Source organism: Sprattus sprattus, assembly GCF_963457725.1.
Source record: "Sprattus sprattus genome assembly, chromosome: 19".
Lineage (NCBI taxonomy): Eukaryota > Metazoa > Chordata > Actinopteri > Clupeiformes > Clupeidae > Sprattus > Sprattus sprattus.
Window position 1 is genome coordinate 10,843,820 of NC_137917.1, and position 24,411 is coordinate 10,868,230.

General features: G+C 48.3%; 1 protein-coding gene across 1 annotated transcript in view; it reads left to right on the forward strand.

Annotated features, from left to right (window-relative positions):
* The window catches only part of vps13b (vacuolar protein sorting 13 homolog B), a 338,610-nt gene that overhangs the window by 288,372 nt on the left and 25,827 nt on the right, over window positions 1–24,411 (forward strand). Inside the window, 3 exon segments of the mRNA XM_080857284.1 lie at window positions 4,545–4,706; window positions 17,002–17,157; window positions 21,451–21,705. Coding sequence (XP_080713410.1) covers window positions 4,545–4,706; window positions 17,002–17,157; window positions 21,451–21,705 — 573 coding nt within the window.

Here is a 24,411-nt window from a genome sequence, read left to right on the forward strand (position 1 = left end):
CCCTTCCTCTCTCTGTATCTTTCTCTCCCTCTCATTCACTTTCTCTCTATCACTCTCTCCCACTTTGTTTTGCTAGATGGCTCTATTATTTGGCTTCTTAATGTCTGGGAAAAGTGAGAACTGAAGCCTTCTTTTTCCTCTCTTCTTTTCAAGCCCTTTTCATGATTTATGGTGTTACGTTCCGGCGCTTCTTCCTGTTTTCAAAGCATGCTTTGGAAGCAGACTGTGCGTAGTTCTCATGTTGACGTCATGTGGATTCCGACTCGTAGTCCTGCTCTGTGCATCTTCAAAAGATAATGATTTGATGTGAGTGCCTGTTCCTAGTTACAATATTGATTAGTAGCTGGGATTCACATTGTTCTTTTTTTGATTTTTTAAGCCCGTCATAAATACGCCCATTGTTCCCATCCAATCCCACAGCACTCAAACAACACCGATATCCTTTCTCAGAAAAACATAGTTCTGCTAGTCATCGCCATGACAGCAGCGCTATCTCTGTAGGCACATTCTCTCACTGGTATCAATTAGTCAGTTATGAAAAACAGCGCTTACATCCGCTGAAATCAGTATCTGACAATGTTTGTCAGAGCTCACTGCTACAATCGCTCCTATTAATGTTTTGTGTATTTTTTTTCATGCATTGTTTGGACTTGTAGCTACAGAGAAAACGGAGGCAGGGACCCTGTGACCTCCTGAGCGTAGCGTAGCTCAGTCAAGCAGAGCGGACCAGAGCAGAGCAGAGCGCATGTTAGCAAGAGGCTTGGGAAAAGATGTCCCAGCATCTGCTGGCAGGCCTTGTTGCGTGGGTTTGTCATTGACTGGGGAAGGGCTCGGGTCAGGCAGTAACTCGATCGACAGTAAAGAAAAAAGAAAATAAAAAAAGACGTTTCAACTCACATCTCTGCAGAGTCTGTTAGGGCCCAGTCTTTTTGGATGGAACATTCCTCTCCTTCCTCCCTGTTTCTGTTTCTTTCTTTCTTAGCCATTATTTCTTTTTTTCCCTTTCCTCCTTTCTTTGAGAGTGTGTAGAATGTAAACCTCGTACGTGCAATTAAAATGAGAGCCAGGCTGTCGGGGTGGGTTGCGGGCGTGTGTGAGGTGTTCTCTGGAAGCAGTTGATCCTGATTGAAACAGGAACGACCGGGGAAGAATGTTAACATGCACATACATACACACACACACACACACACACACACACACACACACACACACACCATGGGAGAGTGCTCTGGTGTAATCGCCATACTCATTTCCCCACTTCCCGGTGTCAAGGCTGGCCAGCAGCCGGCTCTGATGTGGTGCACAGGCGAGCGGGCAGAGGGAGGAGGGCGGGGGGCGGGGGGGAAGTCAGGGACATGAGAGAGACAGAGTGATGGAGAGAAAGATGATGTGATGGAGTGGTTAGCCATCTATTCTCAGCACCCCCACCACCAACCCCTCCACCTTCTCCACAAAACCTCCAGCCCACCTCTTCCCTTCCTCGCCCTCTCTGAAGAGTTGTTACAGAGCTATCGGATTCCTGTCGAGGAAGGCCTGTGGAATCTGACATTCTCCGTCTTCCGCAGGCAGATTATCCCTGCTCTCTATACTCCACGACCTCTCGTGGCTGTGTGTGCTTTACTACGACCTTTCTGTGGCACATGTCCAGATCCATCCAAGTGTGTGTGTGTGTGTGTGTGTGTGTGTGTGTGTCGCTCAGAGAGAGAATAACGTTGTCTCTCACAGTGGATAGGGTTTTGTTGCCTGTTGACATTAAAAACGTGTTATATATGTCTGTGGCGTCTGAGCGCTGCGTTTTGTGGGACGAGACGTCCAGTAATGAAATACACGTCTCGCTTAATGGTAAGTGATACTCCGCGTCTCCCCCCGGGCCCGGTATCCCACGAGAAGGAGTCACTGTAGCCTATTTAACAAGGAGGAACTGTTGATTATCAAAATATCTTTGTGTTTATATTTGCACTTATAAAAAGTATCGATGGCCGGAGAGAGCTTAGAGTGACGGGGCTGAGGCTGTTTTGATCCCGGTGTCGTGTGTCCCCATGGAAACTGATACCATCAAAAGCAGGGGCTTACAGTGGCATCCCGGAGGAAGACAGCGAGAAGTTAGTAAATCTGGGTGTCCTCTCGCGCCCCGGACGGAGATTGCATTCCACCATAAAAACCCGAAAGGATTCGGACTCCCCTCCCAGCTGTCTCATCATAGCTGAGAGACTATTGTCCAAGCTATATCTGTTCTTTTTTCCCTCTCCTTCCTTCTCTCTTTTCCTCTCTCTCTCTCTCTCTACCTCTCCTCCTCTTTGTTTCATTGCACACAAACCTCCCCATCCGTTTTCAATAGCAGAAACAAACCAGCACCAGAACGTGCTTGGCAGTAAAACTCTCAGCTTTATTGCAGAGGCTGTTTCACCAGCACCTTCTTAACATCTCCTCTCTCTCTCTCTCTTTCCCCCCCTCTCTCCTACACTCTGGCCCTTTTAAAAGATGAACCAGGGGTCTGCTGCCATGGGCTTATAGGGGATGCTTTCACACAAGGCCCTCTGGAGGAACGTCCTGGAGTGTGTCTCGGGAGACCCTGGGGTGTGGTGGGGCTTTTTTTTTTTTTTTTTGACGGTTACTCACCGAAGGAAATTCCAGCAGGGCTTGCGAGGTGGTGTTTTGGACGGGCCGAGGCCGATTGACTCAGATTGGATCACGGCGCTACCCGGGGTAGAGGCGAGGGCCGCACCTCAGGGCCGGGACCTGGCTCAGTCAGCCCCGGCTGGCCGCTCTGTGTTTATCAATAGCAAACGAATGAGGTGTCCACTCTCGCATGCGAGCTGACGCAGGCCGAGGCCGGGGCCGGGGAGCAGGAGTTGTCTGTCAGATGCTCGTGATTTGCCTTTTCCACTTTAGGAGGGGGGGGGGCATGGGGGGGTGGGGGTGCTCATTGGGACATCTGTGTGAAGGTGGGCCTTTGCTTTAGCTGTCTGTGTTGTGTTGGGAAAAAACAAACAAGTTGATCCCAGTTTGACTTACACAAACACACACGCACAGTCATGCTCATCTTGTTTTCAGCTCGGCATCTCAGAGTGATGACTCCAGAACAAGGAATGGCAGTCTTAAGGGAAGCGCTTGCTAATATTACCCAAAACAAATGGAGCAGAGGCTTGTGGGACAAGCACTTGACGTCATGGTTACAAAGACAAGCTTGTTTACATTTACGGCGCGAAGTCGTCCGCCACCAGTTAGATGCAAGCAAGTGAAGGCATGCTGAGTTAATTTGGGGCCCTGAGTGTGTTGGCCAAGGGATGGGTAAAGCCTGGGTGACGTGGATCTGGTCGTGTGTGTGTGTATGTGTGTGTGTGTGTGTGTGTGTGATCCATATCCTGCCCACGACCTCCACCCTTACCCCAACCCTGTCATGATGTCAGTCTGCTCACAGGATATCCAGTGAGTGGACATGGCTACTTACCCAGAACCGCAGTCATATGGCATCCTGTTCATATGTAAGCACTCACACACACACATGTACGCTCTCCATCATGCATCGAGGCAGGGCGCATCTGGACACTTTTGTAAAAACACACACTTCTGTTCCCCTCACACTCTCTTTGTCTCTCTCTCACCCACCTACCCCTCCTTCTCTCCCTCCCTCCCTTCCTCCTTTCTTCTCTCCCTCTTACTGTCTCGCTCTACCTGTCTCTCTCTCTTTGTATGTATTATTTCCTATTATCTTATTCACTTTACCCCTCCCTCCCTCTCTCTCTTTCTCCCTCTCTCGGTAAGAAGGTTGTGGACTGTACTATTCACAATAAGTGGAAAAATTCATCTGACTCAGTCAGATGAATTGAGGGTGTTTTGTTAAAGTCTGATTCCAAATGGCTGTGGTGATCTTCAGCAGTGTGTGCCGCACCCTTTCATGACTGCACAGGTCTTTGTTGGAAAGTTAAAGTCCAAAGTTTCTTCTCTGTGAATTCGTTGTTATGTGCCAGATACTGTCTTTCATTCTTTCTGTGACTGTGCAAAGCTGATTTCTCTCTTCCAATTCTTGGAGGTAATGTTTTACAGACTTGGTTTCACCTTTTCCAAAGAAATTGTTTATTTTTGGGGTCAAGTACTCACGATTCAAGAAGGAGCTGTGTACATGGATTGTCAGAATCAAATATGCTTTCTTTGAAGTTACTGATGTCATCAGCCTTCTCACATGTAAATGGTGTATGGATAAGGATAGGATTCAAATGCAAACACACACACACACACACACACACACACCATGGGAGAGTGCACTGGTGTTATCACCACACTCATTTCCCCACTTCCCGGTGTCAACCTGGCCACCAGCCGGCTCTGATGTGGTGCCCAGGCGATTCGGTAGCCGAGGATGGGGAATTTAATTGGCCATATGTGATTCTCTTTTCCATGCTGTTGGTGTATCTTTAATAAGTATCTTATTTAATTGCCCATATGTGTTTCTGTTTTCCATGGCGTTGGTGTGTGTAGTAGCATTTTGAAATGTCCTTGATCCATATGATGGTTCAATAACCCATGTGTCTCCCTGGCTACAGAACCTGGACCCAGAGGCGGAGGAGCTGGTGTTCAGCCACTACGTGATCTGCAACGACACCCAGGAGACGCTGCGCTTCGGCCAGGTGGACACGGACGAGAACGTGCTGCTGTCCTGCATTAACAGCCACCAGTACAGCTGGCGCTCACACAAGTCCCCCCAGGTACCCCAGCACCGGGGGTCTCAGCATGGGGAGAGGGAGCGGGGTTGTGGACTGGGGGGTCGTGGGGTGGGGCAGGCAGGCTTTTGACTTATCTCTTCAGATTCAGATTCAAAGCTGCTTAGTTAGCATGACTCTCAACATACAGTGCTTCCAAATCCAGGTGAAAGAACACCACCAGTAATCACAGAGTTCCTGTTATGAACACAAAACACCAACAGTAAGGAAATATTAAGTAGTATGAAAATATAAAACAAGTACTGGAAACACCTGGTATAATAACACTATTTCTTTAACAAGTTAATGGGCAATTAAATGATCAACTTTTTCTCAGTGTCTGGCAAAGCGGCATCATATTGGGCAGGGAGACTGGTGGAGCCTGTCCTTATCCTAATAGAGCTGAAAACTTTATCTACATCTTTACCTTTATCTATTTACAGCATTTTCTTTTCTTTTTGTCTCTTTAGTTGTCTGGAGATGTCATACCTCTCTCGCTTGTCATTGCCTATTTTCCTCCTTATCTTATACCTGCCTCGCTCCTCATTTTCTTTCCCAATGTCTTTTTGTTTTTTCTTCCTTCGCTCTGTCATTCTCGTTCCCGTCTTCATTAGGCAGCTCTGGCGGCCATCTCCTTATGACAGCGTGGTCGAAGGAAGATTAATTGACTTTAACCCTTATGTGGTTAGAGGGTTGTGGGAAGAGGTGGCAGGGGCGCGGTGAGTGAGAGAGCCTGGTTCCCAGAGACCCCCCCTCTCTCTCTCACACACACACACACACACACACACACACACACACACACACACACACACACACACACACACACACACACACACACACACACACACACACACACACACACACACACACACACACACACACACACTCACTTACTCACTCACACACACACACACCATCCCGTTTGAGGAAAGACATGAGTCTAATTGCTCCCAGGAGGTCCCTGAACTGAGCCAGTCATAACGTCAAAAACCGTCTCACCACACACACACACACACACACACACACACACACACACATACACACACACACACACTCTAACAACACTGAGGCTATCAGATCGGAGCCAAAACCCCTCACACACTCCCAGTTGAAGTCCTTATTTGAATCCACCAATCACATTTCCAACAAAAGGGATTCAAATGTTTCCAGAGGTGAAATACAACCTCTACAACCTTGACACTCCTCTGCAGAAAACATTGCCTGCACCACACAGCAATGCTGCCTATTACAGCTGAAATGGAACGCATATACACGCACGCACACACGCACACATGCACACATGCACACACACACACACACACACAAAAAGCTTAGAGGGAACGTTTGCGAGAACTCAGCCACGCCAAATCAGGATGCCTTCATCTCGCACGGATCCAGAAGAAGTGTGATCATCATGATGATCATTAACCGTTCCTGTTTCCGTTTTCTCTCTCTCTCTCTCTCTCTCCCTCTTTTTTAGTGTCTTTTCATATTCACAGTCTGGTTTCAAGACATACATGATTTGTAGGAACTAAGAAAAGATGAGAAAGTGAGTGAAAGTGTGTGTGTGTGAGAGAGAGAGACAGAAAGAGAAAGAGAGGAAGGGCGGGAGGGAGGGAGAGGGAGAGAGGTGCCATGTGCCAGAAAAATTGATTTTACAGTTTTGGCACAGGATTTGGCACGAGCTTGATAGGCATATCTTACGGCTCTTTCCAATGTGTCGACAGCGTAAATAATTTTATCACACTTTGCTGCATTTGGGTTTATTTACCCAACTGAGAATAAAAGGACACCGAAACCAAAGAGAGGGTTACATGCTTGGAAGGGTGAGGACTTTTCCGAAGGTTGTGTGTCTTCTTTTTCCAGAATCTTCTCTCCCCGTCTCTTTCTCTCTCTGTGGTTCTTCCCAGTCCTGTCATCCAGAGAGTTGGGTGTTTGGTGTGTTACTGATGTTTAATCATACCTAGAGAGACCCCTCTCACACACACACACACACAGACACACACACACACACATACAGAGACTCACACTGTAGACATGAATATATTCATAATAATTCACATGCTCATTTGCAGACAACATACATCATACATCCAAATGCTCGCACACATAATACACATGTATATTTCCATTGCACGCACACACATGACAGAGAGAGAGAGAGAGAGAGAGAGAAAGAAAGAGTGTGAGGGTCTGGCCAGTGTTTTATGATGACATCATGGCTGAGATATGAGTGTGTCCCTGCTGAGCTCTCTGGATCCGGAGCTGATCCACAGATAGCTGTGTAGTGATCCGTCCCTCTGCGCTCTCCACTCCTCTCACCCGTCACACACACACACACACACACACACACACACACACACACACACACACACACACACTCGTACATCTACACACACACTCGTACACACATATGTACACTTACATACACACTGGTACATACACACACATGCACAATAAAGATAAAAGAACACGTTCACACACACATACAATTGCGCACTTACTTCTACAGACCTACACATGCACACTCGCACTCATACACACACACACACACACACACATTCACATGCACACACATACACATATACACACATGAAGGTATATTCATGGAGCCACACACATCTGCAGGTCAACAGTTAGTCACTAATGCACCCACACACAGGCATGTGCAGGGCCTTGGTTAGAGTCAGAAGGAAGGCCGTTAGGTCAGAGCCCTGTGCACTGTTTCCTGCCAGGCCTGCTCAGTATCAACACACACACACACACACACACACACACACACACACAGCATCGGCATGCCTGCACACCCTAGTCATTCTGCATTCTGCCCTGCACCCCCCACCACACACACACACACACACACACACATATGCATACACACACACAAAAGTGGTGATGTGTGTTCAGCTGGAGCGTAGGTGTGTCACATGACCTCTTCACCAGGGACACGGAGAGGTGAGAGAGGCACTGGTGCACTCTCACTCGTTCATTCCCTCTCCCCATCACGCCGTCTCACCATCCCTCTCTCTATCACGCCATCTCTCCATCCATCTCTCACACCCAGGGTGTGTTTTCAGTGTGGGGCCCAGAGACGGCTGACATTTCTGGGCCGCTCCATCACGGGATACTCACTCTGGATGGGTGGGATGATAAAGACTAGATGAATGAAAGCATGGATGGGTGAAAATCCCTGTGGTTAGTGTGGTTTAGTGGGGAGATGGGGGCAGCGGTTGGGAAAGACTGTTAGCGTGTCCCTGGGAGAGCACTCCCTTACTAACAGGGAAGCAGTATGTGCTCAGTGGGAATAAATCCTAAACTAGGGGGAGAGATGGACGTGTCAAAGTGATCCCCCCCCCCCCCCCCCCACACACACACACACACACACACAGAGGCGGAGGGAGGGAGTCAAGGCGAGGCATGTTGAAGCGAGAAATAAAAATGAGAACACACAGACAGTGTGTGTGAGTGTATGTGTGCGTGAGAGAGAGAGAGAGAGAGTGTGTGAGCATACCTTACCTGAGAGTGTGTGTGTGTGTGTCCACATTTGCAGGTAATGAGAACAGACTGTAGAGGATCAGACAAAAATGAATGAATCGCACCAAGTTCCTGTCGCTTGCCATGCCACATGTGTCATTTTTCTTTTTTTTTTTTCATCTTTCTCTCTCTCTCTCTCACTCACTCACTTCCCCTTCCTCTTCTTTTAGTCCTTTCCTCCCCCCATCTCTCCCCACCCTCTCAAGGCGGTTTTGATCATTTCATTATTGTGAGTGAATTTAGCTGTCTACCTTTGGGGTGCAGCTGTATGACAGGTTAAGACCATACCATCCATCAGCAGGCAAGCAGCCGCTGTGAAGAGAGAGAGAAAGAGAAAGAGAATAGAGAGAATAGAAAAGAGAGAGAGAATGGAGGACAGAAACACCGAACGAGAGAGAAAAAGTAAGGGTTAGAAAGACAGAAAAGGGAAAGGGGAAGAAAGAACGAAAGAGAGAGAGAGAGTGAGAAGAGCGAGAGAGAGAAGAGAGACAGACAGAAAGAGTAGGAGTAAGAAAGGGGCAGGGGTCAGTAGCCCTGAGGGGCGCATTAGTTCCAGACGAGGTGCCCGCCACACTGATAGATGAACCTGCCCTTGCTGCTCCGCTGGGGAAATCTGCCCCTCTTGCCCCCACCCTTCCTCCTCCTCCTCCTCCTCCTCCTCCTCCCTCTGCAGAGAGGAAATGAAGGTCTGTTACTGCACACCTCCTTTCAGAGACATAGAGTGACACATTCCATAAACATGTGGGCACCGACAAATTCACACACTCTTTACAACCACTGTTTTCTGTGTGTGTGTGTGTGTGTGTGTGTGTGTGTGTGTGTGTGTGTGTGTTATATGGAGTATATTTGGTGTGTGTGTGTGTGTGTGTGTGTGTGTGTACTTCTGTGCCCCTCTCATGTATTGTGAGTCATAAGTCTCTCCACGTCAGAGACAGCATACAGTGGCCTCCAGCAGGAGCGGGATGAGGAGAGGGGAGCGGGGGGAGGCTCCTGTCCCACAGTCATGCTGCTGTCAGGGACACCTCATCCCAGAGTCCTCCCCCTGTAACCTCCAGGGCCCGGGAGGAGCCGTATATCTCCTCCTGAACAGTGTGTGAGAGTGTGTGATAAATGGTGTCCTGGCCTCACACACACACACACACACACACACTCTCCCCTGGACAGTGAGCGTATGTGTGCATGTGATAAACGGTGTCCTGGCCTCAACACACATGCGCTCCCGAAGCAGAGACCTGTCTCCGTTTTTCTGAGCCTAACCACCTTCATGAGGTGTGAACACAAAAACGGTCCCTCCTCGCACATGTGTCAGCAGTCTAATGGCTTACACACACACACTCCTGAGCAGTTTGTGTATATGTGTGTGTGTGTTATGAACGGAGTCCTTACACACACACACACACACACACACACACACACACACACACACACACACACACACACACACACGCGCACACACACACATACACACACACACAGAGCTACATCAGAGGCGCGGGCTACTGCCAGCAAGCCAGATCAACACATGGCAATAGGATGAGGCGCATCCTCGCCCTTCTCTGTGCAAAGTCCAACACATCCATGTGTTTGAGTTTTGCCGACGTTTGACAGCCATATTTGTTTTTACTGTCTTCTTCTTTTCTTCTGTATACATCCTTCCAAATCCCTCTCTCCCCTCCTCAGAGGCCAGGCCTTGGAAGTGTCCTTGGGGGGGAGACACTTGGAAATGGAGCGCGTAGTGGAGGATTAATGTAATTACGCTCGTGACGAGGCGAAGGGCCGCGCGCCGCTTCACTCCCCTCTGTTTGTTTTCCCACGCAAATCCCCATGACGTGTCAGCCGCTCCGACACCACGGGAAACACGCTTTCATCTTCCCTTCTGCAGCGCAGCTCTCTCTATCTTTCATTCTCTCTCTCTCTCTCTCTTTCCCTCCTTCCTTCTTTGTCTTTCTCTCTCTCTCTCTCTCTCTCTCTCTCTCTCCCCCCCTTTACTTTTTTTATTCCAGTTTTCTTCTGTTGTCTCTTCCCTCCTCTCCTGCAGAAGCAAAGAGACAAGCTCGGACTGAGAGACTGAGTTCAATACTTGTGCGCGCACACACACACACACACACACATACACACACACATACACACACACACACACACACACTCAAAAGCACAAGCTTTTTTTTCTCTTTTTGTTACCTCGTAAACATAACTAGTAATGAAGCACTTCCTGCCTCTGCATCAGCCTCTGTGCTGTGGGTGTATTTGTGTTAACATGTGCTGCTTTACGGCCCTGTCTCTGCCGGCCCCTGTCCCCTACCTACAACACCACTCTAAATGCTTCAACACCTGTCCACTGGGACAATGCACTTCATTAAGCTCTTTACTCATGGAATGTTAGAGTCACGCGCAAGGGCAACGTGTGTGTGTGTGTGCGCGTGTGTGTCAGAGTGTGTGTGTGTGTGTGTGAGAGTGTGTGTGTGTGTGTGTGTGTGTCAGTGTGTGTGTGTGTGTGTGTGTGTGTGTGTGTGTGAGTGTGAGTGTGTGAGTGTGAGTGTGAGTGTGAGTGTGTGTGTGTGTGTGTGTGTGTGTGTGTGTGTGTGTGTGTGTGTGTGTGTGTGTGTGTGTGAGTGTGTGTGACAGACAGAGTGGGACAGTGTTGTGTGTATATGAGTAATAAGACAGGAGGAAAGGTGGGGATGGTGTGTATGTGTTAGAGACAGAGACTTTCGACAGAGTGTGTGTGTGTGTGTGTGAGAGAGAGGGAGATAATGTGCACCTGTGAGTATTAGCATGTTGCTCGTCACCCCTTCCCTCAACACAACCCCCTCACACATACACACACACACACACACTCCGTATCTCACACACTCCTTGTCTCACACACTCTCCAGCGCTGCCTCTCCCTGAGCCAGAAGCCTGACTCTCACACCTCCGACAGCCAGAACAGCAGCCGCTAACACTCCACTGGCAGATCTCCGCAGCAGTGGCGCTTGTTGCCTCGGTAGTTAAACTGGATTGGCGGCGGGTCAGGCTTGTTTGTGTGATGTCTGCCCACGGCTCTCCTGTTCCACTGCACCGTTACCAGCAAGCCCATGGGCCAGGCCCATAAACATGTGCATGAAACAGTAGTGTAGAGGCAGAGAGATTAGTAAGACAGACAGAGAGAGCCTGTGTTGTGTGAACGTGGGCAGACACACGCAGGACGGGGCTTTTGTTTGGGTCTGGCTGTGGTGTTGTGTGTGTTTGTGAGGATGGCATTGCCGTGGCAGGAATGGAATGGAGCGGCCCGGTAAAGCCCACACCAGCACCACCGCTGCTGAGCTCCACCGGCTGCTGACGAGAGACACCGCTCCCCAGCGCTCAGACGTGTGGTTACCAGAGTATGGGGGGGGACATTGCTCAATCATACACGCATTGACATGCTCATTCTTTCTCTGCTCTCTCTCCTTCATTCAGTCTGTCTGTCTCTCTCTCTTGCTGTCTTTCTTTCTCTTGCTCTCTCTCTCCCTCTCTACTCTCTCTCCCTCATTCCATCTGTTTGTCTCTCTCTCTTTCTGTGCCTTCGGTGCTCTCTCTGTCTGTCTGTCTGTCTGTCTCATTCTCTTACTTGTTGTGTAGTTCACTCGTTGACCACAGCCCATCAGAAAGCAAAGACACTAGACCGCATTCTGGCGAGGTTTCCACGGCCACTACTCAGACAGCCGGGTCTTTGTTTTGGGGGGGGATGAGGAGGATTGTCCACACCGCAGACACTTGCCTTGCATTGCGTGTCTCTCCCGGACATTTCCCCAAAAAATCCCCAATCCCCACTCTCCTACCCCCAGCTCATCAGTCTGGGAGAGTGAGTGTCATTTAGGGCCAATGTGCCCCCATCCTCATGACTGTCTGCAGCCAGCACACCGCTTTATTAACTTGCAAATCTGCCCCGTCAAGTGTGTGTGTCTGTGTCTGTCTCTCTGTGTGTGTGTTTTTCTCTGTTTGTGTATGTCTCTCTGTCTTTCAGTTTGTGTGTGTGCTCGCGCACGTGTGTATTTCCATCTGTTTGCATGCATCTGTCTGCCATCATGCCGATGTTGTGCGCGTGTGTGTGTGTGTGTGTGTGTGTGTGTGTGTGTGTGTGTCTCTGTCTGTGTGTGCGCACGTGTGTGTCACGCTAAATGTGTGTGTGTGTGTGTGTGTGTTGTATACCCCCTCTGCTGCTTTGGGGCCTACAGCCTGTTAGGTCCTCAAATGGTAGAAGACGGTGGCACACTGTCTGGATGTCTCTCTCTTTCTGTTCCTCTCTTTCTCTGTTTCCCTCTCTCTCTCACTCGATCTTTTTTTCCCTCACTCTAGCACACACTCTCTGTCTCTCTTGAGTTATTTCTGTCTATTCTCTTTCTCCCACACTCTCTCTCTCACTCCCTCTCTCTCACTCTGTCTTGATGTTTTGAGGCGGACATGCCACCGAAAACCGTTTTTTTTGTGTTGTTTTTTCTTTTTCTCTCTTGCTCTGTTGTTGTCTGTCTGCGCTGGGGAACCTGGTTTGAATTAGGTGCGTGGCTCGCTCTCCGCTCCACAGTCGCGAGACAACAAGGGCCCTATTTCACACTCCTGCACATCTTCCAGGAGAACAATGTACTGTAGAGCGGGAGGAGGAGGCGGCGGCGGTGGTGGAGGAGGAGGAGGAGGTGGTGGTGGTGGTGGAGGAGGCGGCGGTGGTGGAGGCTGAGGGGACTGTGGTGGTATGCTTCCAATTTCCCCGTGGCTGCGTCTCAGGATCGGGTGGAAGCTCTGTAGGCGAGTCCCGCGAGTCTCGGGAGGACACTGGAACGTAGATTACCCCGCGCGGTGGACTGTGTCTGGCGGCCTCATTGGCATTGCGAACAAACGAGCACATTCCTCTGCTCGGGTCCGAGAGTGAGGCGAGCGTTGGGATGGAGGCCATTAGCGAAGAAAATTCTGGAAGGATGTTGCTTTTCCTGTATGTCCCTGAGGAGTGGGTGGTGTATGTGTGTATGTGTGTATATGTGTATGTGTGTATACGTGATGTGTGTGTGTCTATGTGTGAGTGTGTGTGTCTATGTGTGTGTGTGTATGTGTGTGTGTGTGTGTGTGTGTGTGTATATGTGTTTGTGTGTGTGTGTCACAGTAGCATTTGCCAAAGAGCTGGAGACGTGATCTCAGCACAACACACACACACACACACACACAAACACACACACACACACTCACACACACTTACTCACACTTTGTCACTTATTCTGTCCCATTTTCCCTGTGTTAATTTAGATTGATATTTTTCTGCTTGTCGCCCATAAAAGCCAAGATTCATGACTTCCTCTGCATCAGTGTGCATTCTGTTTGCATTCTTGTTGTGAATGGGTACACCGTTTAATTATCATGTCTCCCTGGTGGCTCTCCTGCAGAGAACGTTCGTCATTAGCGCCTCTCACCCGTGATGAAGAACCTGACCTATCCTAGCCAAATTTTGCTACAGGAAATGGCTTTGAAAACACGTTCTTGAGAAAAAGAGCCAGTTTAATCCCGTGGGTTTAGTCTAGACTTTCTGCCGGGATATTGATTGACTCATTGTGTAATTAACGTTGTTGATGGCGCACACTGTCTGTGAATGTGTCAGGTCCGTGTGTTTGTTTGAACTTATCGGCGTCACCTAGGCGACGGTAGAATGTTTGTGTTGTTACGCTAGAAATAATAACCCTGAGACGTGCAGAAGCCACTCACGCCGCGGGTAACCCCTGAAATATGCCAGACGAGCCCGAATGTGACAAGCCTGAGGTTTGCGCCCGCTCGAGTGCCTTTTGAACTCTGGGGCCTGTAGTTTTAGCCAATCATGTTGTGTCACTTCGCATATCCACCTCAGGGGCATAATGGAGGCCTACAGCTGTGGCCCTCGATTGCGCCAGTAATCAACAGGCCTCGCGGTGCCGAATTTTTACAGCACATTCGGGGCGGGAGAGGTGGGTGTTAGCGGCACTCAGTCACTGTGGTCTCTCACGCAGCTGCATGTTGGGAAATATGTGCTCGCTTTCCCTGCAGGACCAATAAGGCCCTTGTCCGCTTGCCAGGCCCGTTATCCTTCTTGCTTACCAACCCTGGACCCAGAGGTTCTCCAGAGCAACTTGAGGATTTTACCTCTAAACTTATTACACGGCTGCAAGGGTCGGAGAAGGTCGCGGCTAATGTTACCGTTAAGGGTGCACACACAAAGCTGGCACGTCGTAATTTATGACTCAAAGCTAACCATAACTGCTGGTGTCCTAATAGGCCCTAACCAGATGTGTTCTGTCCAATCAAAGCTGGAACCCAGAAGCATTCTGGAACTGTTCTGCTGATCGGAGCCAGCTCCAGGCTTAGTCCAACCCCCGCATACTCTTAAAGGAGCGCTGGGTCCTGGGTCACCATTTGTTTTGGAGCTACTTGTAAGAGTGCCCTTGTAGAACAGGAAAGCACACCGGGCAAATGATTGGTACAAATGAAAAACAGGGACAACTATTAACACAATTATCACTGTGGTTTTTAAAATGGAGAAACATAGTTGTTCAGCCAAAATTTGAGTGCAGAGCGGGTGAATCAGATTCAGTGGCTATAAATCTTGTGAAGCACACACGTACACAAACACACACACACACACAGACACTAACAAACACACACTTTCACACACATGATTCATGGCTGTAGGGAGAATACTTGGGATTGAATGACGGTCGGTGTGATGATGTCAAGCAGAGGAAGGTGCGAGGTGCTTTTTTCCCCCTCCCTCCTCTCTGACATGAAAGCCGCTCCGTCTCCCGGATAGAAGCGCCGAAGCTGAGATATGTTTTGGTTCCAGCCGTTAGCCCGCTCAGGGCTCTCAAAGCCCAGATGAAACGAGACGTGGTTCCCCACGGCCGGGCCCGGACGGATCTGCTGAGCCTGTGCTGGGGCCTTCAAAGGCCCTGGGGGCCCGGGGACCAAGCCCAGCACCTCGGTGTTTGTCTTTCTGTCTGAGTCACCGTCGCGCGCTGGACGGCATTAACGGCACCGCAGATGTGGAGGAAGGCTCGGCTTTCCGCAAAGGCATGCGCCCGTGTGGAATGAAAGGGTGGGGGGTTAGATTGGATCCACTTTAAAGAGTCAGCTTCAGGGTCAAGCATAAGAAGGAAACCTTTAAGACAGGATGGGGGGTTGGGGGGGGGGGGGGTTTGGGGGGGGGGCTGCAGGGATGAAAGAATGACTTCTCATTTATCGGTGTCCTTTACTTTGGGCCCCAGTTGTGTTTGACCACACCCTCGCGTTTCATGTGCTCACGTCTTGCAGTTCCAGTTGAGCGGTGTCACCTTTTCGCTGTGTGTCTCCCCGGCAAACTAAAACAAACAGTGTGTGTGTGTATGTGTGTGTGTCTCCGTGTCCGTGTGTCCGTGTGTGTGTCCATGTGTGTGTGTGTGTGTGTGTGTGTGTGTGTCCGTGTGTGTGTTTGGCCATGTGTGTGTCCCCCAGAGGAGTTTGGGAGGGATGTTATAATGGCTTCTCACCAAAGGTCAGTGCTAAATGGACCTGATAAAGTGGACTGTTGAAATAACACAGCAAGCGTTCTGGCCCTGCATCTGCAGCGGAGGTGCAGCCTTTCTCCTCTCGCCCTCCGCGCTGTTTACACCTCTCTGCCACTTCCTGGTGACTCACTGCGTCAGGAGATCTGAGCACATGATGTCATTTCCCCACTCCGAGGAGGATGATCCTCCAGAAATTGGGTTCAGGCTTTGATTGGCCTCTGTTTTGGTAACCGGAGCCGTCTTCAAACGCGAGGAGAAGTCACCGGTTCAGAGCAACAGCGCGCCTCCGCCAGGGTCCACTCCGCCGCTGACCCCTGCCGCTAATTTGTTTTGCTTTTGGCGTTCGGGTGAACCTTCAGCGCGTGGAGGCTAGGCCCAAGTGCAAATCCTCAGACCCTCGTTCACTGTTTCAACTCTTGTTGGGCTTTTTTTGTCCTCCTTCCTCTTTCAAGACTCTCCCTCTCCTTCTCTCTCTCTCTCTCTCTCACTCTCCCTCCCCTTCTCTCTCTCTCCCCCTCTCTCTTGTCAGTTATTCTTTCTGCTCTTGGTAATGACGTTGGCTCTTTGAATGTTTTTAAGTTCTGAGAGGTGTCCAGTCAGTTTTTAATGGATGGAGGAGGCTGAGCTATGTGTAGACTGTGTATTACTTCACTTTTTGCCCGTTGCTGGTTGCTGACAAGATCACGGGCAGCGATAGAAATGGTTGTTTTTATTTTGAAGTTGTTAGGGGGGGATCAGAAGCCATACCATCTGGGAGTGTTTTTTATTCAGTTTATTGTGTGTGACCCGCGCAGCCCATCACTTCATTTGCCACCCACCCCTTAAGCACGCTTAGGTCCATAAACAGGATGCTTTTTATTCCCAACAAACAATCCATAAACACACACCCTTTTGTTTACTTGCCATGTGCACCAGCCTAAATGAGGACAGTTTGAGTCTTTGATAGACTGTTTGGGCACATACATAACAGCTGTGTGTATGTGTATGTGTGTGTGGTTTACAGATTCCTGGGCATCAGATAAAGAAAGCTAAACAATTAACAAAATGTTGCTTTTGTATGCAGTCTGCGCATTTGAACAAGTTGCTGATACCTTTCATGCATGATTGGGAAAAGCCTGTTATTGCAAAATGGCTTCAGACAATACTTTGATGTTGTAATGATTATTTTAATTATATTTGTTACTCCAAATAATATGTTTATTTGTTTCGTCTTGTTTTGTTTTGTGTGTGTGTGCGTTGTGTTCTTCCAGCTGCTGCACATCTGCATCGAGGGCTGGGGGAACTGGCGCTGGTCGGAGCCCTTCAGCATTGACAACGTGGGGACGCTGCTAAGGACTATCCAGTACAAAGGCCAGACCGCCTCCCTCATCATCAAGGTGCAGCAGCTCAGTGGGGTCCAGAAGCAGGTAGAACACACACGCGCACACACACACACACACACACACACACACACACACACACACACACACACTCACTCTATGCCCCTTTTCATCCTCTCTCCATCTCTTTATCTCTATCTCTATCTCTCTCTCCTTCTCTATCTCTCTCTCTCTCAGTCTCTCTCTCTCTTTCACCCACTCTCTTCTTTGAGTCTTTGTTGATCTGTTTCACTCCCATTATTTCTTCTTTCTGTCTGTTTTTTTAATCTCTTTCTCTCGCTTTCAACATTTCACTCTTTATCTCCAGCCTGCTCACTGTTTTCTTCTTTCCCCTCTTCCCTTCCTCTCTGTCATTCACTTTCCTCCTCCTCTTCCTCATTTTCCTCATCTCAACCTCTCATCCTGATTACATTCACAGATTACACAGTGATCATGGCCTCAGTGACATAATCTATCATGTCTTGGATAATGGAACATTTATTTATGTACTATATGGGCCATTCTACCGAATTCGTGTAATATGCAGTCCCTCAACAATAAAAACTATTTACAAAACAATTAGGTATCTAGGCATAGATATTTAATTAGAACATGTTATGGTCTATATAAACCCAATGCATTACATGAGATAGTGATAAGCTAAATGTATACAAAATCATCATTTATAGGGTACTTTCTATTGGGAAGTAGCTGTCCCCAACCCTGACATCTAAATTTCAATGCCTTTAAATAACACTTTTTAATTTTTTTAGATTTTTTTCAATTATTTAATTTCAAAGATCTTTATTATTGGGTTGAAACAGAACTTGGAATATTTAGAATTATTGTGGGTTTAATTTTTAAATAAATTTACTATACTCAAAAAATCATGTCCCTAGTTTTCATGTCACTACCGAAACACAAGAGTTTTAGTCCATTGGCTGAGCCTGTGTTTTAGCCACGACTCTGCATTTTTGACCATGCAGTGACACTGCATCTCTGTCCCACATGGTTGAATGGTAAGTAGCTAAATCCCATAGTTTTTATATAAATGTGTTCCAAAGTCTGAAAATCGTCGTGTAACCTTAAGAATTGTCACTACCGAAACGCATGTTTTCTTCAATTAAGTAAACCTTTTGGGGTTTCATGGAAAATCTTATGTTTGTATGTGTGTTCACCTCTTCAAAGATGTGTTTGAAAGCCGTGTGCTTGCTAGAATTCTTTATTTATGCTTAAAGTTAGCTAGAATTGTCACTACCGAAACAGTCACTACCGAAACATATGGTAGTGACCAGATGATTTGGGTAGTGACAAAATGAAATGGTAAGTAGTTCAATCCCATAATTTTTTAAATAAATGTGTTGTGTGGACTAAAGGGCGGCCCAGAGCACCTTTTGGATGATTTTGGGAGAAAAATGAACATCCATCCAACAGTGCAGTCACTACCGAAACAGTGCAGTCACTACCGAAACAAATAAATTGAACTTGAAAATTTGGTAAAAAATTCATTTCTATGGATTTCATTGTGAAAACCTTCAAGAAATATTTGTAAAAATACACTTTAGAAAAGGGAAGGAAACACAATCTGAACAGGTCAATAATAATACTTTTTTACTATAGTAAATGTGATGTTTCGGTAGTGACAATTTTTGGAAGAGGAAAAACATTCCGACACATTCTGAAAATACAATATAAAACTTGACTGTTCTTTTACTAGATATGTGTACTTTAGATATGGTACAATATACATACGGACAAAGTTTTGGGAATAAACCATAAAAAAATTCAAAATATATCCGACATGACTTTGCATCAATTCGGTAGAATGGCCCATATACATAGTTTAGTAATAAATTAGTATAATGAATATCATGGATAAGTAGATCTTTCATTTAGGATTGTGTCTGTATAGGAAGTTGTGAAGTATACTTCTTCTGAGTGTGTATGAGTGTGTATTTAGTATGAAATAAAGGCCATTTGCAATAAAGAGGTCTGACACAGGTCAGATCTTCAACTTCAAGCCCTCTGTCCCCATCCACCCTCCATCCTAAGCACACACCCACACAAACACACACACACACACACACACACACACACACACACACACACACACACACACACACACACACACACACACACACACACAGACACAGACACAGCCCCTCCAACAGTACAACAGCTCCAGTCAGGGAAGACACTGACCGCTACGTCATGCTCATCAAGTCAGAAACAGCAATGGAAGAAGGTTGTTTTAATTGGGCATCAAGTCCTATCGCACACACAGGACGAAAACATCTGGCAGGCCAGAGCGGTCTGGTAAAGCGTGTTGGAGCCTGTCTCCTGTGGCTACGGCAGACAGCCCAGAGAGGTCTGGTGAAGCGTGTTTTGAGCCTGTCTCCTGTGAACACAGCAAACACGGGACACAGGGGGGAAATGCCAGCCAAGGAAAGAAGTGGGGATTTTTTGTTGTGTAAACACTGTCAAGTGTTGCACACGTCTCCTTCTCTCTCTCTCTCTCTCTCTCTCTCTCTCTCTCTCTCTCTCTCTCTCTCTCTCTCTCTCTCTCTTTCTCTCTCTCTCTATCCGTCTCTCTGACCCTCTCACTCTTTCACTCTGTCGCTCTGACCTTCTCTCTCTCTCTCTCCCTTGTTCCCTCGAGTTCCTCATGCAGCTTCCTGTCTGGTACCCCCAGCGCCCCAGTCAGTCGGACATGTTGTTTTCATTGTTAAGATGTTGGTGTACGAGGGCCCTCATCCCACCCAGTCCCCCCGTGGGGAGAGGACAGCTTGTGACAGGGACAACACGGAGCCACATGGTGCACTGCTCCTCAGACTTGTTTTGTTTAGTTTTTTTGGGGGGGGGTCACTGAGTGTTGCGGGCTGGCACCATGACCAGTAGAATCAGACTTCTGTTAGCTGTTGTTTTTCGACACATCACAGCAGCGCATCATTCCTCTCCTCTTCACTCACCATTCCCTCTCTTGAGTTGGATGCTGTTTGTAAAAGATGTCATGCTGAATTAGTGCCAGGAAATGACTCTTGCTCTCTCGCTCTTGTCTAAATAACTAGTTCCTCCTTGTCTGTTCTGAGCTGATCTGATCTGAGCTCAGTTTCTCAAAGGCCTTCCACAGTTACAGTGCTATGATCAGCACATGATAAACATGAGATTCTCTTCCAACTTCTTGTACATAATGTGTGTAGCGCTAAGGAGCACTGTTAGCCCAGGGCCCCATTGTATGTGTTGAGAGCTTTCTGAGCATTCACTGCAGTCTATTTTAACACAATATTCTCTTTCTACTACTAAATCCTGACATTTGTAGCATTAAGGACTATTTTGGAGACGTAGTCCAGGTGTGTGTGTGTGTGTGTGTTCTGAAGACAGTGAACAGCCGTGTAGGGAGTTCCTGACCCCTCAAATCCAGTGTGGCATTCCTGGTGTTTTGGTCCTAACGTGAAGGCTCGCGTCAGATTGACTGCTGGTGGTTGATTTCAGATGCATGTGTGATGATTTAACTCTGGTATGGGGATTCTTTGGCCGCTTACGTGTGCCCGGAGTCCCTCGCGGGTGTGTCTGTGTCATGTCTCGGCGTGGCGGAGTGACGTGATTGGTTGAGCATCTGGCTCCTGCTGACGGGAGACGATGATTGATGAGAGGCGGGGGTCTTCCTTAACTACTGGCCCACGTCCTCACCGGGGTCATTATCGCCACGACGACCAGCAGGGGGAGAGCAGCCAATAGGGGGAAATGTGGAGAAGGAGGGATGGGGAAACAGTAAACCCTGCAGGGCAATTAAGAGCATCAGCACCAGATGAGCAGTGTGTGTGTATGTGTGTGTGTGTGTGTGTGTGTGCGTGTGTGTGTATGTGTGTGTGTGTGTGTGTGTGTGTGTGTGTGTGTGCGTGTGTGTGTGCGCTTGGAGGACTTAAGTCTGATCTTAAGTATTGGTCTTTGTGGGTTTATTATCTATCTGTGTGTAAGTGGGATTGGAGAAACTTTGGGATGTGCGGTGTGTGTGCTCATGCATTCGCTGTGCAGATTTGGAAAACATGTCTGAGCAGCTGAAATCTTGAGTGACAGGCAATGGCCCACATGGGCAATCAGTGGGCTGAAGCATCCAGTCAGAATCTCTTACTCACACACACACAAACATAATCTCAAATGCACACACAATGTACTCTGAAATATGCACAGTATACTCTCAAACACACACGTACACTCATATTGCTCCTGTGACCAACATGTTCTCTCTCTTTCTCCCTCTCTCCTTTCCTCTCTCACATCTCTCTTCCTCTTCCTCTCCCTCTCTCCCATCTCTCTCCCTCCTCTCTCTCTGCGTCTCAGGTGGTGATCTGTGGGCGGCAGGTGATGTGCAGCTACCTGAGCCAGGCGCTGGAGCTGCGGGTGGTGCAGCACTACGTGGGTGCGGACGGGCAGACCGTGGTGCGGGAGCACGTGGGCTGCCTGGAGGCCGGAGGAAAGCTGCCCTCCTACGTGCTGGAGGACAGCGAGCTGACGGAGCTGTGCGTGAGGGCGCACGGGGACGAGGACTGGTCTCAGGACGTCCGGCTGGACCGCCGAGAGAGCTCAGTCGTGCAGGTGGGAGCAGGGTAGACAAACACATTACATGACACATCAGAGCCATAGGTGCTTAATCGCTTCCATACAGACACATCCATTGGGGCTTCTACATACAGGTATCCATGGGCTCTACACAAACACACACCTACATAATTACTAGCACAAACATGCATATTTATACAGTGAGTCAAATGCATATGCAAATGCTTACATATCCAAACATAGACACTCACACACTTGTGTGTTGTGCACATACACCTAGTCTTTTATGCGAAATGCACCCATGTACTCTTTCTACTCCCCTTTACTGCACATCACAGATCTGTGTATAGGCCTTTACATCACTTTATGTCACTTCCCTTCACCTTATGGCATGTTCCTCTCCATCTTTCCTGGGTGTTGCCTCCACTGCTAAGGGTTGGCCTCTGCTGTGCTCTGAACTTTCACATCGCTTTACGTCACTTCCCTTCGCTTTACAGCTTGTGCCTCTCCATCTGTGCCTCTCCATCTGTTGCCTTTGGTGCTCTGGGTGTCACTGATGTTGAGTCAGGGCTTCTGTAGATCTAACTGAACGTGGCTTCCAGCTTTGCTGTCCCCACCCACACCAACCAAAACAGCAGCTCTCCCTGAGACTGACCCGGTTCTGATCCTGCACCGACCCGGCCCACGTCCGCCCCGGAGTGAGCTGTTTATCTGAGCTACCTCATCAGGCCCGGGATGTTTCCCATATGGCTTCCCATTGCCTGGCCTGGAATCAAAGCCCTGGCACAGGGACACTCACAGAGCTCTTAAAGCAAAGGCTTGGATGGCTTCTTCTGTCATCTCACGGTGTCAATCAGTCTTTCATCTGTCACTCTCTTGCTCTAGCTCTCTCTCTCTCTATCTCTCTCTCTCTCTCTCTCCCTTTCTTCCTCTCTCTCTCTCCCTCTCTCCCTGTCACCCTAGGGTCAGGGTTAGAGTTAGCTAAACCTGGCCCTTACCCTGGGATCTCATCTCACTGTCTTGCACACTCTCTCCTCCCACTTTATCTCTCTCACTCTTTCTCCCATCTCACTCTTTCTCTCTCTCACACTGTCTTTTCTTCTACGTGAGTCACTCACATTTTGTCTCCTTCCTGTCTGTCTGCCTCTTTATCTGTCTATCTGTCTATCTCTCTCTCTGTCGATCTGTCTGTCTGTCTGTCTGTCTGTCTGCCTTTTCTCTGTAGTGTCCTTTAGACCTCTTCTCTGCTCTCTTCCTTCTCCTCTCCTCTCCTCTCCTGCCTTTGTGTTTGTCGTTCCCTCTCCTTGTGTAACTCTTCTTCTTTACTGCTGCTTCTTGTTCTTTCACTCCCCCTCATTCTCTTTAATATGCTTTTAATAGAAGCTGCTTGCCATTACATCCTTCTCTCTTTCCTTCTCTCTCTCCTTCTCTCTCCAACTCTCTGTCTCTATCCCTCTCTCCTCTCTCTCCTCTTTCTTTTGTGAAGAAGGCCAGCATGACCTGATCCAACCAGCCTGTTTTCAAGCAGATCAAAGTTACATTTCACATTCATCTTCCCTCTCTCTCTTTCCTTCCTTTTCTCATGCTCTGTCAAGTTATTTACTCCCTCTCTCTCCCTCTCTCTCTCTCTCCCTCCCTCACCCTCTCTCTCTCTCTCTCCCTCGCTCCCTCCCTCCCTCCCCCCTCTCCTAACAGTTCATCAGCCCATTCCACTGAGAGGCAGTGAAAAACAGTGTTGTCAGAACTCAGTGTTCATCACGCCTCCTTTTTTTCATGTGTCCCCCCCCCTGTAAATGAAGTCCCATGTTGCCCATGAATTACCCAGCTTGTAACAGTGTTTGGCATAGGCCTCAGTCCTAACAAGGAGCCAGGACAGAGCGGGGGGGGGCTGGACCACTGAAACCATAAATGTATTAAGCGTTCAAAAGGTCGCATTTTCAGTCTTTAAATCTTCTGAGGGTCTGACCGCTCGCAACAGCTTATTCACCCACGCTAACAGCTTGGGACTCTAGTTTCCACTGTCCCCTCCCGAGGTGTCTCATCCCATCAAAGCCTTGGAGGGATTTTCTCTTTAAGCATGAGACATCCGCGGACCAAGGAGACCAGGGCCGGGAACAGAACACGATAATGTGTTTGGAGTGCCGGCCATAAACATAGTGTCACTCGCCGGTGGGCCACACTCACGGGTCACTGCCGACCGGGCCGGCACAGAATGAGCTGCACATGGCGCTAAGCCTCGGCGTAAGCCACAAGACCTGCTCGTAAGATGTTAGTCATAGGTGGGTCATCATTTAATCATCTGGCCATCATTGGTCACGCCATGCCTTAATCTGTGAGAAGTGTTTTCAGTTGGAGTCTTGCACACACACGTGTGTGAAGTGCGGTGGAACTAATGCGTGTTTATGTCAGTGAAGTGATAAGTCCATGAGAGCGCACTCTTCCTGACTGAGCTCAGTGCTCGTGTGCTCGTGATTTTAGAATGCTAACCGCCTCAATCCTCTCTGACTCGGCAGTTGCTATTGTGATTTCCTGTCTCCCAGCAATTAACGTGAGCAAGTTTGAGGTTTGTGCTGTTTGTCCCAGAGATGTTTAGACATTCTGTCATCCCTTCCTTTCTTCTTTTCCACCTCTCTCTCTCTCTCTCTCTCTCTTTTTCAATTCAGTTCAATTCGAGAAAGCTTTATTGGCAGGAATGTTGGAACTTTCTTCCCAAAGCCACATGCAGAGGACAATTATCTTGAA